Consider the following 24,716-nt stretch of genomic DNA (forward strand, 5'->3'; position numbering starts at 1 on the left):
TTTTCATCTCATGAAGATAAACTCCTCATTTCTTTCTAAGTCATCCGATGAGTGGCATGAAGAACAATCATATGTTGAGGCGAAAAAGAAAGATGATGCTTTCAGAGTCGTTAATGATGCCGCTGAGCGAGGCGTCAAGTTGGCCCATGACTTCTTGTCAACTTCAAACCTTGAAGAATGCTACCAAAACATTCTCCAAGTAGTCGAAAATGCGAGGAAGGTATTACCTAATCAACGTACTCGACAACTACAGTCTGAGGGCACATGGTTTTTAACCATGTAATTGTCAAAGTACTGACTGTATAACTCCATAAAGTGTTGTCAGCTTGCACAACGATGCAATCAGCATTGTTTGCAGCCTGTCATAGCATACCAGTAGCCTATTATGCTGCATTTTATTTTGTAATGAGATACTAGATAGTTGTGTGTTATTAATTGCCATTTTACTTTTCCATTTCACTATTATTGCAAGCGTTAAAATAAATGTAGGCCTCCATAAATTTTACGCTATTGTGATTTTGTTGTTAAGTAGTGGATGTCTGGAGTCTGGACTCTAAGCATTGTGCTTTGTGTTTATCTTCCTGTGTTACGTTTTTACTGACTATGTTTAGTGCGTAAAGATCCAAATTTTTGTTTTGAGTCCAAGTTCCGTACAAACATAGCTGAGATTTTGATCTTCAAAGACCAAAAAGTTTTCAATAAACAAAAACGATTAGTTAATGATTTTACTTTTGATTCTTCAAATGCTGTAGTAATTTCATCTCAATAGTCATTTTCTTTTACATGGATCCTTTTTTATAATGCATGAAGCCTCATATTTTTAGGCATTTTTCATAAATTGTTGAACATATACAATTGACACATGGTCTGTACGATTGTAAATTAGTAAGTAAGTTCACCAGAAAGTGTTCGAAGTTGAAATACTCTGTAACTGAGAAGAAATGTCTGAGTTTTGATGATCTAGAGAAGATTTTACTATTGAAATTGTGCAAATTTACCTTTAAAAACTTTAAACTTAATCTGCACGTCCAAATTTTATCAAAACTTATTGAAATTTCTCACATATGCTTTTTTTACCAAGTGTCACATATAAAAAAAAGTTCAGGTGTATCGGACCCAATTTTAATTTTTTAGGGGCGCCTGTGGCACCCTACTACCCATCTCTTTCAACGCTGTCCATCACATGTGATGAGCAGCTGTTGTATGTGGCAGAGAAAAGGTAGAAAACAACTGTTGTGAAGGCATCTTTGTTTTGGTGTGCTCTTTTATCACATTGCTGTCAACACCACGCATCGCTGGGGCTTCCGTAACTGGAATATTTTGCCAGTCTATCATCTTAAAGTAACGTTCGGAACTGAACTGCAATATGGGTGAAATTTTGCTGAAGAGTGCTGTGAGATGATAATATTCTTGAATTGAAAATTCTTCTCCATCCCAGTTCCCTTACATATAATCTTGGGTATAATATATGATTGCAATCAAAATGTTTTCAGGATGGGCATAAAACGCATTCCTTTATATTACTTTGTTGAGGAAATTGCGAGCTTTATTCGATAGCTTCTGAGCAGAGTGTAGAATTTTAAAGAAATGTTTTTGGCCATTAGTGAAATTGCTTTCTTTTATAATGGCAAACAATACTGGAATATAAACATTAATAATACAGACCACACGTTCCACCAATACAGCTGACGCGTTAGATGCAACATATAAACGTAGAATTCTATTGGCTGTGTTCAACCATCTTGAGAGGTTTATCATACCTGCACTCCTATATGCGAAATGATTTGATATATCTCCACTTTTCACTGCTCTGTGCATGTGTAGAAGATATTTTTGGTCAGTGCTGAGGTTATTTTCATCAATATCAATCTCTGGAGCCGGAACTGCTTTATATTTTACAACATCTAGTTGTGTTGAAAAGGAGCGATCTTCCTGGCGTCAGCACTACCTGATTACTCACTACAGAACAGTTACGCTGTTGAACAAATTGAAAATGATTTTCAATGCTCTTGTGTTGTCAAATAACTTATCTGCATCATGTGAAAATTTGATTGATCTATCTTGAGTAGTTTTTGAGTTACACGAGTTCAAAGTACTAGTGTCGAACCGACCCTCCCCCTCTCTTCCGCAGGTCAACTGAAAAAAAAACTTCACAGGAATTAGGGTTAATCAAAGCAAATCAGAATATGAGTTTGCAGACATTTAGCGTAATAATTACGATTGAAAGCTTTATAACAAAGCCAACTCATAAGATATCTTTGTTGCAGTTCTATGTACTGAGACGCTCAACAAGCATATTAGTTCCATATAATTTGACAACAAAAAGACAAGCTAGTAACAAACTAAAATATCAGTGTAAGTTGAGAACATAGTCCTATTTCCAAATTTGCAAACCTATATAGGTACCACAAAAATGTTATTCGATGCGGAATAACCACTTGAATATTTTTTAGGAAAAGTCATAAAGTTTCAACCACATTGGTTGGATAAATCTTTATTAAGATCGTTTTAAAAAATACCACGGACAAAATGACCAGTCCCACAGAATAAAGAGTTAAACAATTTTTCTTTCAATAGTTATCTGCCCGGCATTGTAGATTATCTTGGCCACTCCATTCAGCATTATATTGACAAGTAGTTTGGTCAGAAGTAGGTTGACTTCCGTTTGAATAGAACAATTGTCCATTGTTAGAACAAGTAAATGTTCCAACGGCATTGTATCCAGCAAATTTGGATTGAACAGTGACGTTGTCTTCGAGTGTTTGTGGACAATCTGAAAAAAAAAGTTTCTCTTGAACAAAACAACATTACTTAGAAGAAACAACAAATCATCAGCAGCAAATCTAAAATAAAAACTGTGGGGAAAACGTATTTTTATCCAAACAAAAATATTACCAAAGAATGTACATTCAACAAAAACGCTGAGGTTTGAAAAAACGCCATTTTAGTAGAGGAATTAAGTTGCTTAAGTAAAATTTTTGAAAAATCTTTCACTTTTTTGGTATTTTTTATGTATCCAATATTGATGGCGCAATAATCATTTCGGCTTGACGCACAATATTTGTTGGATGAAACCAAAGCTAAATGTTTTTAAAAGTTGGAACTAAATATACACTTACAACTAAGTTTTAATGACAAAAAGTACTCAAACCAACTAACATCACTTCGCTTCAACTTCTGCCTGGAATTGCTCTCCCCAACATCAGAAAAAACGTGAACAGAAGAAAGAAAAGATCTTGTCATGACAGGGATAAGAGACACCCACTGCATGACCAAACTTTAGCACGCAGGCGATTGAAGAAAAGAACGAGTTTTATCGTTTCAATTGTCTCACTGGGTCAAAACAGGGTCGCCGCCAATGTGCGGATTCAACTATGGCAGCCGGCAGCCGTGCCGACATTGGCCAATATGGAGTTCTTTCCCATAGAAGGCCTTTCTCCTGGAAAGTGTGAACCATGGAACTATTGGCGACGCCTCAACCACCTGCGAACTTATAATGGCGGGTGTAAAAAGTAATTGTCACAACGTTTTAGCAGAAACTAATAATCTCCAACGGAGATGCAAGGCAGTTGGAACTACAAACTTTGTGAAGTGATAATATAGGTCTAACTAAAACTATATTCCACACATGGGTCTCCTAGTCGTCTGCTCTTTAGATTCCAAAGCAAAAATAAGCAATGTTTATAAATTATTTCACAAAATGTAGATAACCTACAATTCGCTGTAGTAGTAGCGGTTTGCACTAGCATTCGAAACACAGTTCCCTAGTCATGTGCTATGACAAACCAGGCTAAAACAGGTCGTTTGTATCTACACCTGTTAAGTAAACAAACTATCATGTTGCTAAAAGCGAAACTCAATCTAGCCTATTGTTTACAAATTGCTTTATTGTCCTTTCCTAAAAATAAATGCAACTATCTCTGCTCTGTTTATAAAAGTAATATAAGTAATAATGACACTTCACCACTTACTGTATGCCTAATTAAAGTGCCTCTGACAGGTAAATAAATTCGCGAAATTTACCTAAGATACCAAAAAGTTGACACTAACAAACTTCCCTGACCAGCAAATTGTAAAAAATATCAACAGGCTACTAAGTTACACGCTTGCAAACTTTCGCTGACATCGGAGAATCTGGCACTCATTCAATTGCGAAAATAAAAACGGCAATACCGCTGTGACGTCACCGTAAGCGGGAAGGATACATTCTTTCTCTGTGGTGACTTGGTAAGGTACAGTATAGTATGGCTACTGCAAAACGTGAATATGTGGGGCTCTGTTGGTCTAAAGCATGTGCAAATTAAGAATTACCGAAATGAAAAAGTGAACTTATTATTACTACCAGGTTTCGATCAAATAGGTTAAGTTTATTTTTATCAAACAGCATCTCAATTCAATTGAAATTGCAGTTTCATAGGGCTACAATTTTGATAATTTTTTATTTGTCCTAATCTGGCTATAGCCATTTGCAGTGTAACAACAGTATCTCACAAACAGTACCTTTAATTTATGGTAGAGGCAATGCCTACAAATTGCTGTTTATGTGTTAGTGACAAAGACCGTGTTCTTTCTTTTCACGCTTTCCCACAAAACAAGGTGCTGAGAAGAAAATGGTCAAAGTTTTCTTCAAGTGTTCGAAAGTGGGATGGGCCATACAAAACTAGTCGAATATGCTCTCTTCACTTCACTAAGATGATTTTGTTAATACTACTCAAGTAAAAATGGGCTTGAGCAAACTTTACATTTTGAAGAAATCTGCCATATCATCTATAAAAGTAAAGATGCAACCAGTTGCTGATGATGATTCCAGCACTTCTAAACAACAACGTTTACAAAAACGTACCGTTGCACTGGTGAAGTAGGCTTTTACATGTATAGACTCTGCTATGTACGTAAATTGGATCTTCCCAGCAATGAGTGGCGTGCTGGGAACTCTAGGTGGTGCGTTTGCCACAAGTGCCAGTCTATACCCCAGCCCAATGAATGTGTATGTTGCCATGAAGTACCACAGACGAAAGAACTTTTAAAGAAGGACGCATCTAGTTGTGTTACAGAAAACGGAAACCTATCCAACGAGTAAGGATGCTACATTAAGCTAAAAATACCCTAAACGCTAAAGAATGCACACGAAAAGAAGTGATTTTATTTCCTTGCAGGCAGTATCGGTTAGTTGCCTACAGGCATGTGTTGGAGTGGATACTACAAGGTGATGCTCTCGGAAGCAACAACCGGATTGTGCTGCCGTCATGCAGTGTTTGGCGAATCTGAAACAATTTTCCAGATCCAGATGGTCGTTACACCGGATTTCAATGGCCAACTGAAGGCACATTATGAGAGAGAGAGAACTTTTATTTATTTTTGAATAGTGATGAATGATGATGAATTAAATATAAATGATGATTCGTACGATTTCTTCATTTTTCACTTCAAGTATATTTTAGGTTTTGTAGGAACGTATCCAGTACAGTTTTATTAAACTGCAAAAAACAATAGATCTTTGAAAAAAGCAACCACTTGTACCAACTCCGACCAAATTGTGATCCACCAATTACACCTAGGAAACGTTTTGTCACAATCATGTGTATTGCCTCGGGATGGGTTGCTTTGTATCTTCAACGAGCGTGTTGTTTTGGTTGTAGAATAGGGTGGCTCGTTTTTGAACTTTTTTTTTAAATTCTTTCGGGGTAGTGGGGAAATGGTGCCAATGAGTGAGAAAACGATTATGACAAAATTTGAGATTTGTAAAAAATTGTCTTCAGCCTCCTCATGGGGCCCAAAAATCGAAAAATGGGGTCAAAAACGCAATTTTTTTTTTAATATTTTTAGTTTGGGTAGATACAATATTGTTTAGATATATCTAATTAACCTAAGAAAAAATATTGGAGTCATTTGAACTATTCCTTTAGCTTCCTTACAGCTTCTGAAAATTTCCATTTTGCTGAAAATTTTGCATTTTTGTGGGTGGGTACATGCTACATAATTGCGTTAGACATTTTGCCAGCTATAAAACGTCATTGTATTTCTCTTTATAGACCTGCCCTGAGCTGTTGCGTCATTTTTTAATGAAATTGGGTTAATTTGGTAGGAAAAAGTGACGTCTTTTATTTGAATTTACGTCACTGACGAAGTTTGTAGTTATGTAACCACAAACAAAAATGCGAAATTTTCAGCAAAATGGAAATTTTCAGAAGCTGTGAGGAAGCTGAAGGAATCATTCAAATGACTTCAATTTTTTTTTATAGGTTATTTAGACATATCTAAACAATATTGTACCTACCCAAACTAAAAATATTAAAAAAAAAATTGCGTTTTTGACTCCATTTTTCGATTTTTGGGCCCCATGAGAAGGCTGAAGACAATTTTTTACAAATCTCAAATTTTGTTATGATTGTTTTCTCACTCATTGGCACCATTTCCCCACTACCCCGAGAGAATTAAAAAAAAAAGTTCAAAAACGAGCCACCCTATTGTAGAATTCTGGTGCGATGTGTTATTATCGGTTATGACCTGAAGTAACTTCTGATTACGAAATCTGTATTATGTAAAGTGTGTTTTCTAGAATAATTTTCCCTACGTGACTTTCTAGAGACTTCTGTTGTTTACATTTAAATGCTGCTTGATAGAACGATGGTTCTTTATGATGTAACCTTATGTAACCTTCTCGAAGTTACTGGACTGAACAACCAACTATAAATAGTGGTGTAAATATTCTGAGATTATTATGAGTTGATTATGAGAGTTGTGTTATGAGTTGTGGCTTGATAAAAGGTGCAGAATTTATTGTTGATTGAGATTTGAAGTAATTGAATACAAGTAGATGAGAATTGGTGCTGATATAAATTGTGTTTGAAGTTAGAGTTATTTGAGAAGCCATTCGTTAAAGTCCTTCAAGAATTTTCAGTATCATTTCACCAGTAAAACTTATCCGACATTTAATTGACTGCTTTTCGGTTTAACCCATAAAACTATGTCATTGAACCTTTCCAAGTCTTTTTCCTGGTAAGAGATAGAAAGAAATCGTGACACGTTTGTTTCATCCGTTACTAAGAACGCCCCTTAGGATGACGTAATACCACCAAAGTCGACCCAGAGCAGTGAAATATGGAGTTTCGCATGAGGTGGCACTGCGGAGCGGTCGTTTGATATAAATTACGCCCTAACCAGACGAGCTACGAGGTTAAGATTAAAAATTTGCAAAGTATAATTCTGCGCTAGGAAATGCTTAAAAAAGTTACTATACTTGGATTCAACCTGTCAGGGGCACTTTAAAACAAACAATGTTGATTTACTGCTAGTACTTCTCAGATTAAAAGATTTTTGTAGATTGCAGTGAATACTGCATGTAAATTGTTTGTGAATGTTTCTGCTGCTGTTGCCTGCCTGGTTGTTTACATAAAGTCAACATATCTGGAAATGTAAACAAAATGGTGACATACGCGTGGATACATCAATGCGTCATCAAACGAGCAGTTTTACGTAATCAGTTTCAAGAAACCAGAAAGTATGCTTTTAATTTTGCAATTTGCTATCTCATTGTATTATTGATAAAATCATGGAACGACTTACTTCGACAGATGGGTATCCCTCGAGTCTAATGTAAATATCACTAGACTAAACGGAAAAAGCCATCTAGTTGATAAAATTGAAACCCAAAGACGATGTGCTGCTTGTGGAAATTGTAACAAATAGGCATGTGTCAAATGCACTGTAGGACTGCAACCAGAAACTTTGTAAAATTCCATCAGTAGCCTTATACTGTGCTATATTGCCAATGTGTAGGCTATCGGGAGCATATCCAAGGTCTTCAAATTAGAGGTGCAACCCTGAAATACCTCATGGTACTGTCAATTTACACAATTTTGTGTTTTTAGGTGTCAAAACACACTCTCAATAAGGGGTCAAAATCAAACCCCAGGATACACCACTGTTGACTACATTAACCATGATGTATCACTACATCATTTCGACAGCTTATAGGTCTAGGTCTATAGAAGACTAGGTAATGTTCTATAAAAGTAGATGTGTGATATTATGGGTGAAACACGTGTCTATCGCTGTCAATTCTTGCTACAATCGGCTGCAGAGAAACATGTAGTTGATTGGATGGTCTGAATGGCTAGCGTGGAAGCTACACAGTTATGGTTAGCGAATCGCAACTGCTCTCTGTACCAGTGAGTGCTAAGCCATGTGCTGATGGCAAGGAAGAACGCCCCTTCTTTACAATGTCCTCCCCTTGGCGCTTGCTGGTTTTGTTGAGTCTTTTCTTTACACAAAGATAAGAGCTAAACTGACAGGTAAAAGCATAGGTCGAATACCCTTGCGGCATGAATTAGTGGTGTGATACGAGCTCATTAAAATTTTGAATGATATTGTGCTCTGGCGGTATTGAGACAGTGCTGCCAAAAGTGCTTACCGATAAACTTTGCTTTCCTCGCTAGAGCGAGCAAGTTAGAGCACTATCTACCCCACTTTCTGCTAGCCTTTTTGGATTGTTTTTAAAAGTTAGCTATACAACCTAATACCCAGAAAGTTTAGAAAATAGCCTATGTCAGCTAGATCAGTGGCTCTCTCATGCTGGGAACCACTGATCTAGGATAGTTGTTAGTTTTTTCCCATCCTAGTTTTATTTTTTTGGAAGCGGCCATTACCCTTCAACAGAATCAGCTGTTTTCCACGTAGACAGGTCCTGTGAGAATAGCCAGCTAGCTACAGCGCGTAGACATTACGTGTATTCGCACGCCGCGATCGTGACGCGGTAAACGGTATTTTTTTCTTTTTTCTCGCGTTTCTGCATTTTGCACTGTCTTGTACAAAAAGTAGTCTCTTGTATAAAAGCAAACATTGTCAGTGATTGACATTTAATTTTACATCAAAATAAAAGAAAACTTTGTAAAATGAATGCAGCAGTGGTGTCTTATATAAATTAAATCCAAAAAATGTCCATCTTTAGCTCTGAGACGGTCACGGTCAGGGGTGGGAAAAGATATTTTTGGCCAAGTTTTGGGTACTTTGGAATTTGTGCTGATTCCAACATCTCACGGACTAACATGACTTTGAAGTTTGGCAAAGTCAATCGTCCGTGCCCTTGAAAGAGCATTTTGAATAGCAGAAATGAATTCACCAATGCAATGTCCACTATATAAAAAAACAACTTTTTGTACCACCTTGTGTGCTTTCTTACAGAGCGGCAGGTTGCTGAAAGCTGATCTGAACGATCAACTCCTCCCATCCCTTGATTGTAAGAAATCACATGTGGGTTTTATGATGGGATTTCCATTGAGGTTGGTTTTACCGAATGGCGCGGAACGGTTTTGCACTGGGAGGGGGCTGGATTATGAAAAAAGGGCACTTTTGTTGCTGAAAGGCCATTTTTTTTAAAAGTTTTAAGACAAGACATAGCAATAATTCTCATTCATCAGCTCATCATCGAGTAATGATACAACTGTACAGTATACAAAGAACAATGGCACGGGAGGGCATTATGTTATGTTATGATGATGTAGGCTAATTACCTACTGTGATACAGAATTTTGTGTCGTAAATATTATTTTGAGGCAGAAATGAAAGATTATAATTAGGCTTAAAGCTAATAGCTGAAATTGTTATATCGTATTGCAAAATGTACAGTAGCTTCTAACATGACCTTAAAAGGGCACCATTGCCCTCCCACCTACAGAAAATTGGAGGCCAGGGAGGCATCAGCCCCCCCTTCCAGCGCCCCTAGTTTTACCTGTTGGACATAGTTTTGATGAATGCCATGTAGAGATTATTTTTACATCCTTTCTGTCCTTCCACACCATTGCCATTACACGGATGGATGGATGGTCATTTTATTTTTGTTTGGATGCAAAACGCCAAAACGTACATAAAACAAAAACGTACAGTGTGCATCCAATGAGACAGTGCGAATGACCGTAGCCCTGAAGGCGTAGGAGGTCGTCGAGTCTGCACTCTCTCATTCAAATAGTTATACAAAAGAAAGTAGGCTATTGCGTTTTTAAATACTGTAACAAATTGACACAAAAAAGAAGAAGGAAGGAAGAAAAAAAAAAAAAAAAACACAAACAAATATAGATAGAGACGCAAGAAACACAAAAAAACAATAACAATGGACATAAAGTCAGGTAGTGGATGTCGTTTCTATAGCTCTTGATTATTGAAGAAGTGTTTTTTGCACATTTTACTGAAGAATTTGTAGCCTTTTTTCATGTTTTTTTCTTCATATTTTGAGGTAAACTGTCCCATACCTTGATTCCCATGCATTTTAAACTTTTTTGAAATAATTGGGTATTTGCCTGTTTAGTATAAAGCGAATTGGAACTTGAGCGTCGGGTGTTATACGAATGAATAGCTGATACATGTGTAAAGAAAGTTTTGAAGTTTTCCGGTAGTTTGTTGTTATAAAATTTGAACATAAATTTACTTATTTCTAGTTTATAAGTATAATTAACAGTTAGTATTTCATTTTCTTGATAGAGTGGCAGTAATTTAGTTTTCATTTCAAATGCTCCTGTAACGATTTGAATTATCTTATTTTGTCTAACTTGGATTTTATTCAAGTATTTTGTGGGTGCGCATCCCCTGGGTGCGGGTGTACAATGCTATAATAAATATTGATGAGAACTTTTCTAGAAGTAAATTTTCTAAGTTTACTCAGTACGCCTGAAGAAGAGGATAGTTTTTTCGAGAGGCTATCAATGTGTTTATTCCAGTTGAGTTTGTTATCTATTGTGATTCCTAAGTAGCGCGTGTGGTCAACTTCCTTAATTATTGTACCATTTAATTTAATTTGCATATCGGAGAGTTTAGTCTTTTTCTTGTTAAAGAGTATGTAGTTAGTTTTACTCAAGTTGAGTGTCAACTGATTGTTATAGAGCCAAGTGTAGAGTTTGCATAATTCTTTATGACCAGATTAGGTTTAGAAAATTCGCAAAGAATAAAAACTAAAAGTCAAGAAATTTCACATTTCTAGCATATTTCCTTCTGTGAAATATTTCACTACTAGAGTGGGGCGTCCTCATAAAGACCCGTGTCGTTACAGACAAGATTAAACATAAGAAAATTACTTGAACATTCTACTTGGTTACATAGTAACATTTCCGCGTGATGATTTCTTGTGACAAGTACAAATCAACGACACCAATTTATTCAACAGAACCATTAAGTGATGATTTGTTTATCATTACCGCAACTACTTCTATTGTGTTTTCACCATTCACCACTGAATCAGTTCCTCAGAATTTCTTTTGTCGTGTCTTACATAATGTTTATTTCTTAACAATATGTTATTTGAACAATTTTCCGCTTTTTATGCATATCCTCATCTCAAACAAATTGCTTGTGAAGACTGTATTTTTTAATTGTTTCCATATTTTAGTACAGAGTTCCATGTTTCCTTTCACTCTTTTATCTTACTCCTGCATCTAAACTTATTGTTTGGTTCCTCTTGAATTGTCTTTTGGCCACATGTTCCCGGTGCCTCATCTTTAACACCTATCTCACTTAGAATACACTGGTTTGTGGTTAGTCTATGTGATACTGACATATGCACTTTGTACTAGTTTTTACTTCCAGACAATAGATTCATCCTCTTTATTCTCACGTAATCTTACAGTACAACCGCTTTAAATTCTTCCAACCATCTCTTCTTTAGTCTTCCTCTGATCTTATTGGCTCAAAACTTAATAAGTTTACCAACTAGTCTTTTTGTCTTCACGTATCCATGGTATTTTACCACCATTTGTGTGTTTTTCACAGATGCAAATCCAAAGGTAAAGCTTTAATTTTGTGTAACATTTTCAAAATAACTTCAAACGATTTTTTAACCCTATTCGGACCAAGCTATTTTTGGCAGCTAATGGCCTGACGTATGGACTTATTCCATCCACATTTTTATTTTCTAATAACTTTTGATATAAAAACGTTACGAGTTTGCTTTCTTCGCAAAGTTAGAGCAAAATTATTGACAAACTGGTTAAAATTTTAAGTGGACAATCATGTTCGATCTACCAGTTTTTTGCTATTTCTTTTTTGCTAAAAGTAGTCAATTTTTTTTTAATTTTGCCTGATGTCTCGGCCATAAACTCCTTGAAATCGCTAATTTCTTCGTTAAAGGCACGCACGGTCCGGGCATACTTTCTTGACATGACCTACTTTCTTCCGACAACTGCTGACGCAAAATCTAGCGGTGGAGTTAATCTTTTTTAATCCCTATTCAATTCCACGCTGATTATTGTTTTACTTGTTTTGCAGACAATTTTGGCAGTAGGGTGTCAAAAACTGCTGATAACTAAAAAATTGTACAAGACAAAAATGTAATTTTTATGCTAAGTCAAAAATGAACAATTTTTAGGAAAAATCATAAAACTTCAGTTAATTTGAGCCATTAGCTTTTATGTAATCGATGAATGTTTTAGGTATGGACGGAGCCCGTCCACCCATCAGTCCCAATAGGGTTAAGACATGCACAAAATATCATAAAATTGTGTTTGAACCTAAAAACAAGAAGAAAAAGATGTACAGTAGTCTATGTAATACTTTTCGCTAAACACAGATGCAAAATAGTGAAGTCACTCAGTTTTGATGATCACTGTCTGTTACACAATAACAATCTATCTTTTGCTTGAGAAAAAACGTTTTTTTCTTTTAGATAAGTCACATATCTGTACACACCTTTCCACAGTGATTGTCTACCATAGTGGTGCTCCTTCCACATCACTTGTTCGAGATGTTTGTGGTGACGTACTTGTATTTAATATGATTATGCTAACTGCAAGCTATCAAACAAAATCTAAGACAATGTAAAGCATTCACCAAAGCACATTTGCCAAAAAAAACTAGAATGTACTATAGAGAAAAATACTTTAATCCATTCTATATAATTTTTAATAGGTATAATATGAATATAATAGAAACGTATAATTTTATAGGAAATACTAGAATATACTATATAGAAAAATACTTTAATATATTCTATATAATTTCAATGGGTATAATATGATATATATATAATAAGAATATAATAGAAAGATAACTGCAGACAGTGCACACCGTTTCGACCTCCCGGTCTCATCAGTGCAGTAGTTAGTCTTAAACTGTTTTATTTGCATCAACAGCGCACGGGTACAAATAATTGACACGGCGAGAGAGCACAAACAAACATAGCCAGGTCGAAGACTTTCAGAAACCGGCCTGCCACACCCCGCGGCGGCGGGGAGCGGCGTGATTTAGGGGTGACGATGCACCCGGAGGGTAAGTCCACCAGCTTAGGTCGCGGGGGCCAGGCTGGGGAGTCGAGGTACCTGTGAAGGGAGAGTGTGGATCGAAAACGTTACATGACCCGTCCGCAAATTTAGAATGGCGGAGCGGGCCAGGGAGACAGACTCTTTCTGCATTGCCCAGAAAGATGGCCTGCAACGGGCCGGGCGACCCGTCGCGTGTGGACGCTGGAACCGGCAGTAATTGACCGCCGGGCGGCGCCCACGTCTCCCTCACGCGACCTCGGCGCAGGTACTTGACTCTTATGCCCGGTCTGCCAGTAGGCAGAGCGGATCAAATTGGGGTCTACCACGAGGAAGAGAGTCAACTATTTAAGGATAATTTGGCTCTCATAGCAGACAAAATTCAAATAAAAATGTGGAGCAGAGGCTCGATTAATCAATAGAAACAAAAAATATAGGTGGGAATGTAATACATACTCACTGGAGAAGAGTAAGCTTTGATTCGGCGAGCACGGATGTGCACTGGCCAGACGTTGAGGTAGGTTCGCCCAGCTGGGTTGGAGAGGCTAGCGATCGAAACCAGAGGCACTGATAGGCTACATTACCAGGAAAAAGTAGAAAATTGGGGTGGAAATTTTGAGGCTGCATCGAGTTGATCAGGGAATCGTGTTGATCAATGCGTTGAAAGCAGAGCGAGGTTGATCCGAGCGGGCAAGAACAGCGTTACAAGGCGAAGGCAGCGTAGGATAATTCGAAACAAGTGATTGATTAATACATAGAGATATAGCGATGATGGAAGTTACTTAATTGCTGTTAAACCAGTCTCGATTCACAATGTACATTAGATATTTTATTCCTTTCCTTTGTTCATTTTTGAATGCTTGGGGTTGATGAGACTGGAACATTATAAAAAAGATGACATTGGTTTATAGACATAAGTTGATGATATAAGGTGATGAATTTTAAGACTATTATTGATATAAGGTTATGACGTCTAAACGGTTTGCTGTCTTGCGCGCTCGCATACTTACTGCAACGTTTCTGTTATTGGGGAATAAGTTTCTGATCGCTGAAGTCGTCTTTTCTATGACGTAGCCCCTCCACAAGTGAGTCCGGCGTTCCAAGCTTTCCAGACGCGGAAGGATCCTTTGATTGAGATGGAAGCCACTTTTCTAGCCACCTCTGCTACCCCACGCGAAGGAACGCCCAAGGCCGTCAGAGCTCGTCGGGGCATAGCTCCCGAGGGAGCCTACGACGAACGGAAATGACAGGACGTCCCTGCAAGGGCGCTTCCTGTCTTCCTTTATGTTGACACATAACTCGCCGTACTTCTCGTGTTTCCTGTCGGCGGCTTTTCGAAGAGAATCCGCGCCGTTGTCGAACGAACATGTGACGTCACATACGACCGTGACACCGTCAGGGCGTTGCAGGACGGAGATATATATAGCTTCATGTGACATTTTCCCATTTGTGGTACCTAATCAGTAACCAAAAATGGTACTACTGCCAACCTTGCCAAAGTGCTCATAAATTTATATGATAATCTAGATATAATATGTTTTTCTGCAAATGCGCTTTGGTGAAAGTTTTACATTGTCTTAGATTTTGTTTGATAGCTTGCAGTTAGCATAACATAATCATATTAAATACATGTACGTCACCACAAACATCTCGAACAAGTATTGTGGAAAGAGCACCACCATGGTAGACAATCACTGTAGAAAGGTGTGTACAGATATGTGACTTATTTAAAAGAAAAAACGTTTTTTTCAGGCAAAACATAGATTGTTATTGTGTAACAGACAGTGATCATCAAAACAGAGTGATTTCACTATTTTGCATCTGTGTTTAGCGAAAATTATTACATAGACTACTGTACATCTTTTTCTTCTTGTTTTTAGGTTTAAACACAATTTAATGATATTTTGTATATGTCTTAAAAAATCGTTTGAAGTTATTTCGAAAATGTTACACAAAATTAAAGCTTTACCTTTGGATTTGTATCTGTGAAAAATCACACGAGTGGTGGTAATACCATACATATGTAAAGACAAAAAGACTAGTTGGTAAACTTATTAAGTTTTGAGCCAATAAGATTAAAGAAAGGCTAAAAAAGAGGTGTTTAGAAGAAATTAAAGCGATGGTAGTGTAAGATTAAGTGAGGATAAAGAGGATGAATCTAATGTCTGGAAGTAAAAACTAGTACAAAGTGCATATGTCAGTATTACATAGACTAACCACAAACCAGTGTATTCTAAGTGAGATAGGGTGTTAACCCTTAGAAGGTTGGGCTCCTGGAGTCTTGCTCAGTTTGGGGCAGGGGGCTGTCGATTCTTTTTATGCTTTAGGAGTGATATCTCTGTTATTTTTTATAGCACGGTTTAAAAACTTGGGTTCCACTTTGTAAAATTATTCACGCTGAGCATATCAGAAAATTAAAACTATGTAAATTTTAGAACTGCTCATATACCTTGAAATGTTGAGGTGATTGATGACTTTGGATTAAAGCAATTGTAGCGTGAGTTTACACTTTATTTTTTGGTAGAGCAATGAAGAAACAATGTTGTGATTAAAAATTTTTTACATAATTTTACATACAGCCAATTCCCTTCACGCTGTGAAACAGTTAGGATTAACGAAGCATGTGCCAAATTAATTACTTTCATCCAGCCGGTGGGAAAAATTTGAACAATAGAATATGAAATATTTCAGAGGATGTACTGAGAAATACCTTATATCTCTCAATTTATAACCTTACTCGCTCAAAATTTCAGCTCGATGGAGGTGAATAAAAGTTAGGAAAGTCAAGAAATCTCGTAGTTGCAGCCTCAGTGGTTTTAGAGATACAACTGTTGATACAAAAAAGTGGAGTTGACAGACCCCCCCAACCTTCAAAGGGTTAAAGATGAGGCACCGGGAACATGTGGCCAAAAGACAGTTCAAGAGGAACCAAACAATAAATTTAGATGTAAGAGTAAGATAAAAGAGTGAAATGAAACATGGAAATCTGTACTTAAATATGGAATCAATTGAAATATACAGTCTTCACAAGCAATCTATTTGAGATGAGGATATGCATAAAAAGCGGATAATTGTTCAAATAACATATTTTTAAGAATTAAACATTCTTCAATAACATATATGATTCAGGAGAGATGCTTACCGACATGAACAAATCAATTTTTATAGCATTACCTAAAAAACCTGGTGCAAAGGAATGTGAAAACCACTGCACAATCAGCTTGACGTCAAATATTACAAAAATTTTACTACGCATTATCATGAACCGAATCAAGAACAAAATCAACGATGAAATTGATGAAGAACAGTACGGATTCATGCGGCACAAGAAATGCTGTGTTTGTATTAAAAAATATCGCTCAAAGATCAATTGAAATGAAGAAAGATCTGTACATCGCTTTCATTGATTATCACTGGTCAACAGCCAATTTGCTTCTGAAACGAATAGGGTCAATCTTGGCTAATTTGGGCTCGCTGATCACGAATATCAATTTGAAATTGGTTGATTAGCTCTAGTTTTTGAGATATGGTACCATGCCAAGGGTCTGCTACTATTCGGTGAGTCCGATTCGGTGAGTTCCCTATTCAGTGAATTAAAAAAAAAAATTGAAAATTATTGGGTACCGTAGCCTAATTATCATTGCCGCTTTTATATCGTTTTAACGTCGCTAAACATTGAAATAAGACCCTAACCCTAAACTCTAAACCTAACCCCTAACCCTTAAACGGCAGTGATAATTAGGCTACGATACCCGATAATTTAAAAAAAAATTCAAAAAATCACCGAATCGGAAACTCACCGAAAAAGGCTCTCACCGAATAGGGAACTCACTGAATCGGACTCACCGAATCGGACTCACTGAAACGGGCCATTCCGCCATGCCAAAATGTGCTTTACTTGCTGACGCGGAAAGCAGTGTGAGTTTATCTGTTGTAGCTTCCATCGGTCAGATAGAGTTGGGCACTTAACCCATTAAAAGCCGCCACAAGTTCCCATTGCTCTTTTTAGGAAATATTTCAGCCACAAAGTTGTATTGCCATAACTTTTGAATTAGTTTAAAAAAATTTGACGATTTTTGCTTTTTTGATGCATTTTTTTGTTTGCCTTTTAAAAGGACACCGGCCACATAGTCAAATGTAAATCTCGCGATACCTTAACATAAGAAGGTGTTTGTTTCTGTAGAAATTTGTCAGATTTTTCTTGAAGGACGTTTCAAAGTTATTGTATGAACAATTGAATGTATTATATTCACGATAACCATCGGCGTAGCTAGTGGGAAGGTGCCCCCCCCCCATTAGGCAGTCCCCCCCCCCCGGTAGGAAGCTTGTAGCGGTAGAATATTTTTAAACCTAAACGAAAAAAGCATAGTAAAAATATTTTTTGAAACGGATTTGGCTCGAATTCTATTTGCTTGTTCCTACTTCACGCGTTCAGGGGTGCAAAATCATGGTCCGCCGCGGGCGCCACAAACCATAGCGATACCTCACTGAGAGTCGTCGGCTCCAGCTCGTGACCGAGCATTGGTTTCGTCATCAAATCGAATTTGGCTTTGGATGGTGATGTCATATATGGCTTTGGAGGCCAATCTATGATGGAAAAGACATAGGCAAAAGTCACATTGTATGGGAGGTATGGATTGTATGGAGGGAGGGACGTGGTAGTTTTAGCTTTTCTAGTGTTCGTTTTTCTTGGGCTTTTTGTATCCTTTTTTTTGAAAACTTCAGTGCCTTCCTTAGATCTTTTTCTCCAGAGTAATCTGTCACTAGCAAGGTTTTCCCATGAATCCAGATCAATGTTTGCATGGTTGAGGGATACTTTCAGCTGATCTTTGTATCTCATTTTTGGTCTTCTGAGGGAGGTTTCCTGTCTCTAGTTGTCCCTCCTCGTTGTCCCTCTCATGACATGTCCTGTCCAGCGAAGGCAGTGTTGCAATATGGTGGCTTCTGAACTGGGCAACCTAGCGCGATCAAGGAATGCATCTTTGGTGAGACAATCGTCCCAACGAGTGCCTATTTTTTGACCCAGTTTCTTTCCTCTGCTCAAAATTTTTAAGACGTTTGATGTCACGGCGGTATAATGTCCAGGTTTCACAAGCATAGAGAAGAGTGGATAGAACGACTGCCCGGAGGACCATAATTTTGTGCGGATAGATATAGCATGGTTGTTGAAAACACGATGGTTAAGTCTTCCATAGGCGCAATGTGCTGCTTTTACACGATGTTCAATATTCTTTGACAGTGTTACAAACAACCAAAAAAATGTGGTCATGTGGCCGGTGTCCTTTTAAAAGGCAACAACAAATGTAAAGCAAAATAAACAAATAAAAGAACCAAAACCTTACACAAGTTAGAGTGTAGTAGGAAGCACAATATTATAAAGTGTCAAACTATGAAGCAACATAATTCATATCTATTACCAATAGGCAATAAAACATGCATGTTCCTCCTCACTTCACTTCATCCGGCTCTTCTCATTTTTCAACAATTTTCAAACTTTCACAAAATTCAGAAAAAGTACGTTGTTCGCAAATATTTATCAACACCTTCCAAAACAGACCCTAAACAACTACTAGCAAGTCCAAAAGGATTCAATCAAAATAAGATGATGCAATACTGATGCATTCAAAACGATGTCCTTTTAAAAGGACACCGGCCGTAAATGGGTTACAGTACATTAGTTGGAAGGTAGATGACGTGTCTATTCATATTATTTTTATTTTGACATATGTTTGAGTTGAGTTGTTTGCTTGCTTCTTTTGTAAAAACTTCATGTGTTTAGCCTTAACTGCTCTTTCTGTAGATGCCTCAAAATGCATCAATAAAGCAGGCAATTTCTCCTACATTTGTGGTGAAATAACTTTTTCTTCACAAAAACGAAGTAGAACGGCCCTTACGGCTGTGGTCAGGAAAGCATGCCACTTGTATTTTGGATGTAAAGTTGGTGATCAGGGCAAGAGTCGGGCCCCTCACATATGCTGTAACTCAAATCTTCGGCAATGACTAAACGGAAACTGACAACATAAAGCAACTTCTAAGATGCATAAAACATGACCAACATCAATGGCAGCTGTGTGGTGACAAAAGTAGTAGCTCTTGTTATGGGTCTGCAGCTAGGTTATACAGTACTAATGTGAATGGAGATAGTCGAGCGAAACATTCCCACTACAACTACATCAAGAAAGAATGGCCTCTCCGTCAATCATTGACTCCAGGGGAGAAAAACGTTCTACAACCATCACTTGTTGAATCAAATAAGATTCTGTTGCCACCGTTGCACATAAAACTGGGTTTAGTGAAGAGCTTCGTCAAGGCAATGGACAAAGCAGGAGCTGGTTTCATGTATCTCGACAAAAAATGTCACTGAATGAGCGAAGCGAAAATAAAGGAAGGTGTGTTTTTAGGTCCCCAGATAAGGAACCTTCTCGAAGACGGCGAATTTGATCAAGTGTTATTTGGCAAAGAGAAAATTGCATGGCTGAAGAGCTGACAACTAGACATGAAAGTGGTGTCCAATCTCATTAAAGCATACAGATGCATGGGGTGCAATATGTCACTGAGGATGCATCTTTTGGACTCGCACCTGGATTTTTTTCCACCAAACTTTGGAAAAGTTAGCGATGAGCTTGGTGATTGGTGAGCGATTTCACCAATACATATCTACAATGGAAAAGAGGTACCAGGGAAAACAGAATCAACCAATGCTTGCTGACTTTTGCTGGATGATAGCTATCTAGGGATGCTCCATTAACCGTATACAAGCGACAGGGCAAAAGGAGAAGAACAGATAAAATAGATTAGAAATTTATATTTGAAGAGTGACAGTTATTTGTTGCATGCTATGCTGAACTATTAGCGCATGCGATTATTACACTGTTTGTAGATTGTTACTGTAGTGTTCAATAAAGTGCACCCAGGCTTGCCATATGTAGATCAACATACAAAAATGAAACAAGTTTTTATCTTTTAAACTAGAGCTAATCAGCAATTTTAACCGACATTTTTGGATTCAGCGTCCAAAAATACATAAAAATCAAATGTTTTCTTACCGGAAGCAAACAACTTTTGAAAAATTGTTGAACAGTGTTATAAGAAAGCTTTCGATCGAGTAAAACATACCAAATTACTGGAGATGCTAGATAACATTTGAATTGACGATAAGGATCTACGTATTATTCAAAACCTTTACTTTGATCAAATTGCAGCAATAAAGATCAATCACAACATCAGCGATTGGATATCAATCAAGAGAAGCGTTAGACAGGAATGCGCGCTCTCTCCAAGCCTTTTTTCATTATACAGTGAGATCATCCTCCGATGTCTTGATGATGAATCTGGCGTAAATGTTGGGGGTGTAATATATTGGAAATGTGCCTTTAAACTTTTAATCTTTGGAGAACTTGCCTTTTAAGTTTGTACCTCGTGTTTCACGTTTTGCCTTACGCGTTTTCCATGACCTCTTGATTGGCCGCTGTTAAATACGCTTTCCTGACAGCGTTGCGCTCTTTCATTTCATTCTCCAACTCGAGTTCAACTAGTTGTCAAAGTCAATCGTTAGTGCCGCAGCTATGTGGGCGTGTACATTGTCAATTTATGTTTGAGATTCAAATAAAGTTATCTGTTCGTCTTTGAGAGTTCGTCCGAAACAGTCAGACGTAAAGGCGAGCACGAAACATTACATGGTGTCAGAAGTGGATTCGAAGTGCGCGAAACATAACATGGTGTCAGAAGTTGGATTCGAAGTTGTCGAAGTCCACGGAACATTACACGGTGTCAGATGGATTCGACGCACGCAACAAAGACAGCAATGAACTTCCAACAAGGAAATGTTGCGAAGAATTTTAAAAAGTGGAGGAGGATGGTCGAGTTAAAGTTCGAATTTGCGAATTTTTGTGATAGTTGGAATTGGAAAACTAATCACCGAATGTTTAGCACTCCATTACACCCCAAGTTAACCCTGACGAGGTTGGGCTCCCTGGAGTCTTGCTCAGTTTGGGGGGGGGCTGTCGATTCTTCTTATGCTTTAGGAGTGATATCTCTGTTATTTTTTAAGGTACGGTTTCAAACTTTGGGATTCACTTTGTAAAATTATTTACGCTGAGCATATCCGAAAATTAAACCTATGTGAATTTTAGAACTGCTCATAGACGTTGAAATGTTGAGATGACATGATTTTTGGATTATTTTGCGATTAAAGCAATTGTAGCGTGAATTTACACATTATTTTTTGATAGAGTAATGAAGAACATGCATTGCAATGTTGTGATTAAATTTTTTTTACATAATCTCAATTTGAATCTATATTTTTCATGCAAAATAATAACTTTTCCCACGCTCAAAATAAACCTCGCTACTTGACTAAAAGAACAATGCTTCATCTATTACATGCAGTAATGAGATTTCTGAACGCGTGTCACACCAATTTGGATTATGATCTTGTGACCTCGGTTCCAAGAACAGCAACTCCTACGCTTTATTAACAAATGTAGACCAGCTGAAGAAGCAGGGTCGCGTTTATCAAATACTATTATGTAATCCACGAAACGAATGGAAGATCATGCAACAAAAAACGAGGTTTAAATGCAATGTATTGTAGTTGCAACAGCGTCTCTCAATGTAAGTTCAATGTGAACTCGGCTACATACAAGGCTAGTACTAGGAGTAAGATTACCCGATAAAGTCGATGATGCTCTACGTAAACAGAAGTCAGAAAGAAATTCAAAATAAAACAGTTACGGTTCATTAATAAACAGAACGTCACAACGCTTTTCACCAAAAGGAAAATCTGTAATGCCTCGGGTCATTTTCTTGTGGATTCAATAAGCTCTCTAAGATTCATATGCCACACACTAAAATCCAAACAATATTTAGATTTATTCAAAGTAGTATTTATTATGCGTCAAATCATTGTGAACCTGGAGAAATACTTTACAAAGAATTAGCTGCCTAATGGGCGTTTATGCGATAAAAATGTCAGTTTGGCAGCAAAATATTGATAAGTATTTTGATTTGGTTACAGCAATACCGGACTGCAGCAATTGGCACAAGGCTCTTGCAGCAACGTTTTTCAACTTGATTCAATGGTAAAGCAACCTGTGTTCTGTCAGGTTATGTACACACAAGTTCAGAAATATTTAGGAATATGCAATGAGGCACATTGAAATTACAAGTGGCTGCACATTTACAGTTCGATAATACGAGGAATTGAATACAAGCTAATACAATCATTTCGACGTGAATTCAACATTGCAAGACAATGTGAACATGCGCGGGTTTGCAATTAGATTACTTCTCTTCTATCCTTGTTTGTATAAAAGTCATAAAATCAGTCGTTGTATCCGTGCTAAAATTCAGCTATGTTCAAACCGCATTATATTGATATTTTCTAAATAGAAAATGGATTTATAAAATATGAATACAATACTGTTTCAGCATATAAAAATGCTGAATTTTACATCCAGTATTACGATTAGTTTTATGACCCACTTTTTATACAAAGAAGGATAGATGATTTTGATAAGCAATCAAATTGCAAAACCGCGCATGTTTACAAATATTCAACGTCTTGGTATGTTGAATCAACCTAAAAATAGCTATCTGTCTAATGAAAGGAAAAACTTTCATTGAGCTCCGCGTTTTATTTAGGCTGTGGTTGAAGCCAATGTTTATAAAACCGCAATCATTCAAATAGTTTATTCTGCCCAAAAGCAAGCTTGACATACTCGTGTGGAATGTGCAGGGCATAAAGGCTTTTCACAGCACTGACATTGGCCACGGTTTTTTGGTAGTTTATTTTTTCTGGCTTTGGCACCTTCTCCCATAATAGCGTGTTTGCATACGTCGCATCTACGTCGTGTCGACGATAGTTGTGGCAGAGTGGCCCTTCTGCCGCTTGGAGTTGTTGTTGAAGATTGTTTCCCTATTACTGCTTCAATCTTATGTATGGTGTGATAGTTCAGGCCCTGGAGAGATCGCGACTTTATGAATGGCTTCACGAGTTCCATGGCCAGTTCCCAACCGAAGTCGAAGGATTTTCGCTTGCGTGGATCAGTCCCTTCATTTAGTGCTAAAACTGTAGATGCGTTGACGCGGCAAGTATCCAAAAAATAAGCAAACGCAGTAGTTGTCCACCGTGGGGACTTCGCTTTGCACGTGAATGAACCCATCCTTTGGTCGATGATATCGGTGCCACCCTTTGTGAAGTCGTAAAGCTTATACAAGCCTGGCTACTTTTTGCCGTCATCCTTGGTAATCCCCAATAGAGGTTGCATGGTCGTCAACATCAAAACATTCCGCATGCCAGAACTCTTCGTTTTTACTACATAAGAATGTAGACTAAGATCAGCCTCACTCGTCTGCCAATAAATTTCGTACGAAAATTTCTCCCTACCACTCACTTGCTTCACTTCCAGGGGTATTCCTCTACGTATAGCGTTGAGGGTTCCCACTGACGTTATACCCCTGTCAAGCAACCACTGCGCGAGTGGTATGGAGGTGTACAAGCGGTCATACGAAATATTCCGACCTTGAAGGTCACCGTGTTGTTCCAGGCTCATCACCATTCCTTTTACCACTTCTTCTGTTCCACGAACGTAAAAATGAAATGGCTCTTCCTTCAGTTTACCTGAATAGACCGATGCCGTAAATGTGTATGGGAATCTGCTGGCGTTTACCGACTTGAACAGAAGGCCATATTTCGCAGGCTTGTTTGGATTATATTGCTTGAAGGCAATTTGTGTCCTCATGGGGTATAGCGTTTTGTCCAACGACAAGTAGTCACCTGGAATGACATGTTTGCCGCAGTTTTCGTTAAACATTTCGAAAATGACTCGAAATGCGGCAAACCGGTCATTCTTCCAACGTTGCGGCCTAGTATTTTGGTCGTCAAACGAAATGTTCGAAAATAAAAATTTAAAGCGGTTCTTGCTCATTGTTGCACTAAACACGGGATGCCCTTGCAGTTGATTGAACAATACATCCGTGGAATGACCAGCCTGTCCTAAAAGCCCCCGAAAATACCACAATCCAACAAAGGCCAGCATCTCCTCGTTGTTGGTTGGGCCAAAATAGCAGTACCTGCTGTCATGTAAAATTCTCTCTGGCAATTGAGAAATGAGTGTGGCAATTTTTCTATTTGTTTCTTGAACAATAATGTTCAAAATGTTTAAAGAAAAAAATAGTTCCCATGCTTGCCGAGGAGTTTTGGCTTCTTTGGCTTCTCCTCTAACACCAGTCGGGCCAGATATAATGTTAGCCCGGCCCCTTCTCCCATTGTGCACCGGTCTCGCATTAGACTAAGTAATGCTGACGCCGCCCTCTTGTCTGTTCTTTGGCTTTTCTACAAAAGTTGTATAAGACTTCAGTGTGTCGGGAAACTCAACAGCATCGTAGTTGTTCATGTCGAGAGAGGAATCTATGCTGTTCATCAGTCTTTTCGATGTTATAATCCGTCGTGGTGGCGCAAACTCCGCTTGAACA

General features: G+C 37.8%; 1 protein-coding gene across 1 annotated transcript in view; it reads right to left on the reverse strand.

The window, feature by feature from the left end:
* Window positions 1-2,318: 2,318 nt before the first annotated feature.
* The window catches only part of LOC145769167 (membrane cofactor protein-like), a 78,453-nt gene continuing 56,055 nt past the window's right edge, over window positions 2,319-24,716 (reverse strand). Inside the window, exon 8 of the mRNA XM_082580761.1 lies at window positions 2,319-2,773. Within this exon, the coding sequence (XP_082436887.1) occupies window positions 2,571-2,773 (203 nt within the window). The 3' untranslated portion in view covers window positions 2,319-2,570. The remainder of the gene's footprint in view (window positions 2,774-24,716) is intronic.

The sequence above is a fragment of the Aplidium turbinatum genome, chromosome 1, assembly GCF_918807975.1.
Source record: "Aplidium turbinatum chromosome 1, kaAplTurb1.1, whole genome shotgun sequence".
Classification (NCBI taxonomy): Eukaryota; Metazoa; Chordata; class Ascidiacea; order Aplousobranchia; family Polyclinidae; genus Aplidium; species Aplidium turbinatum.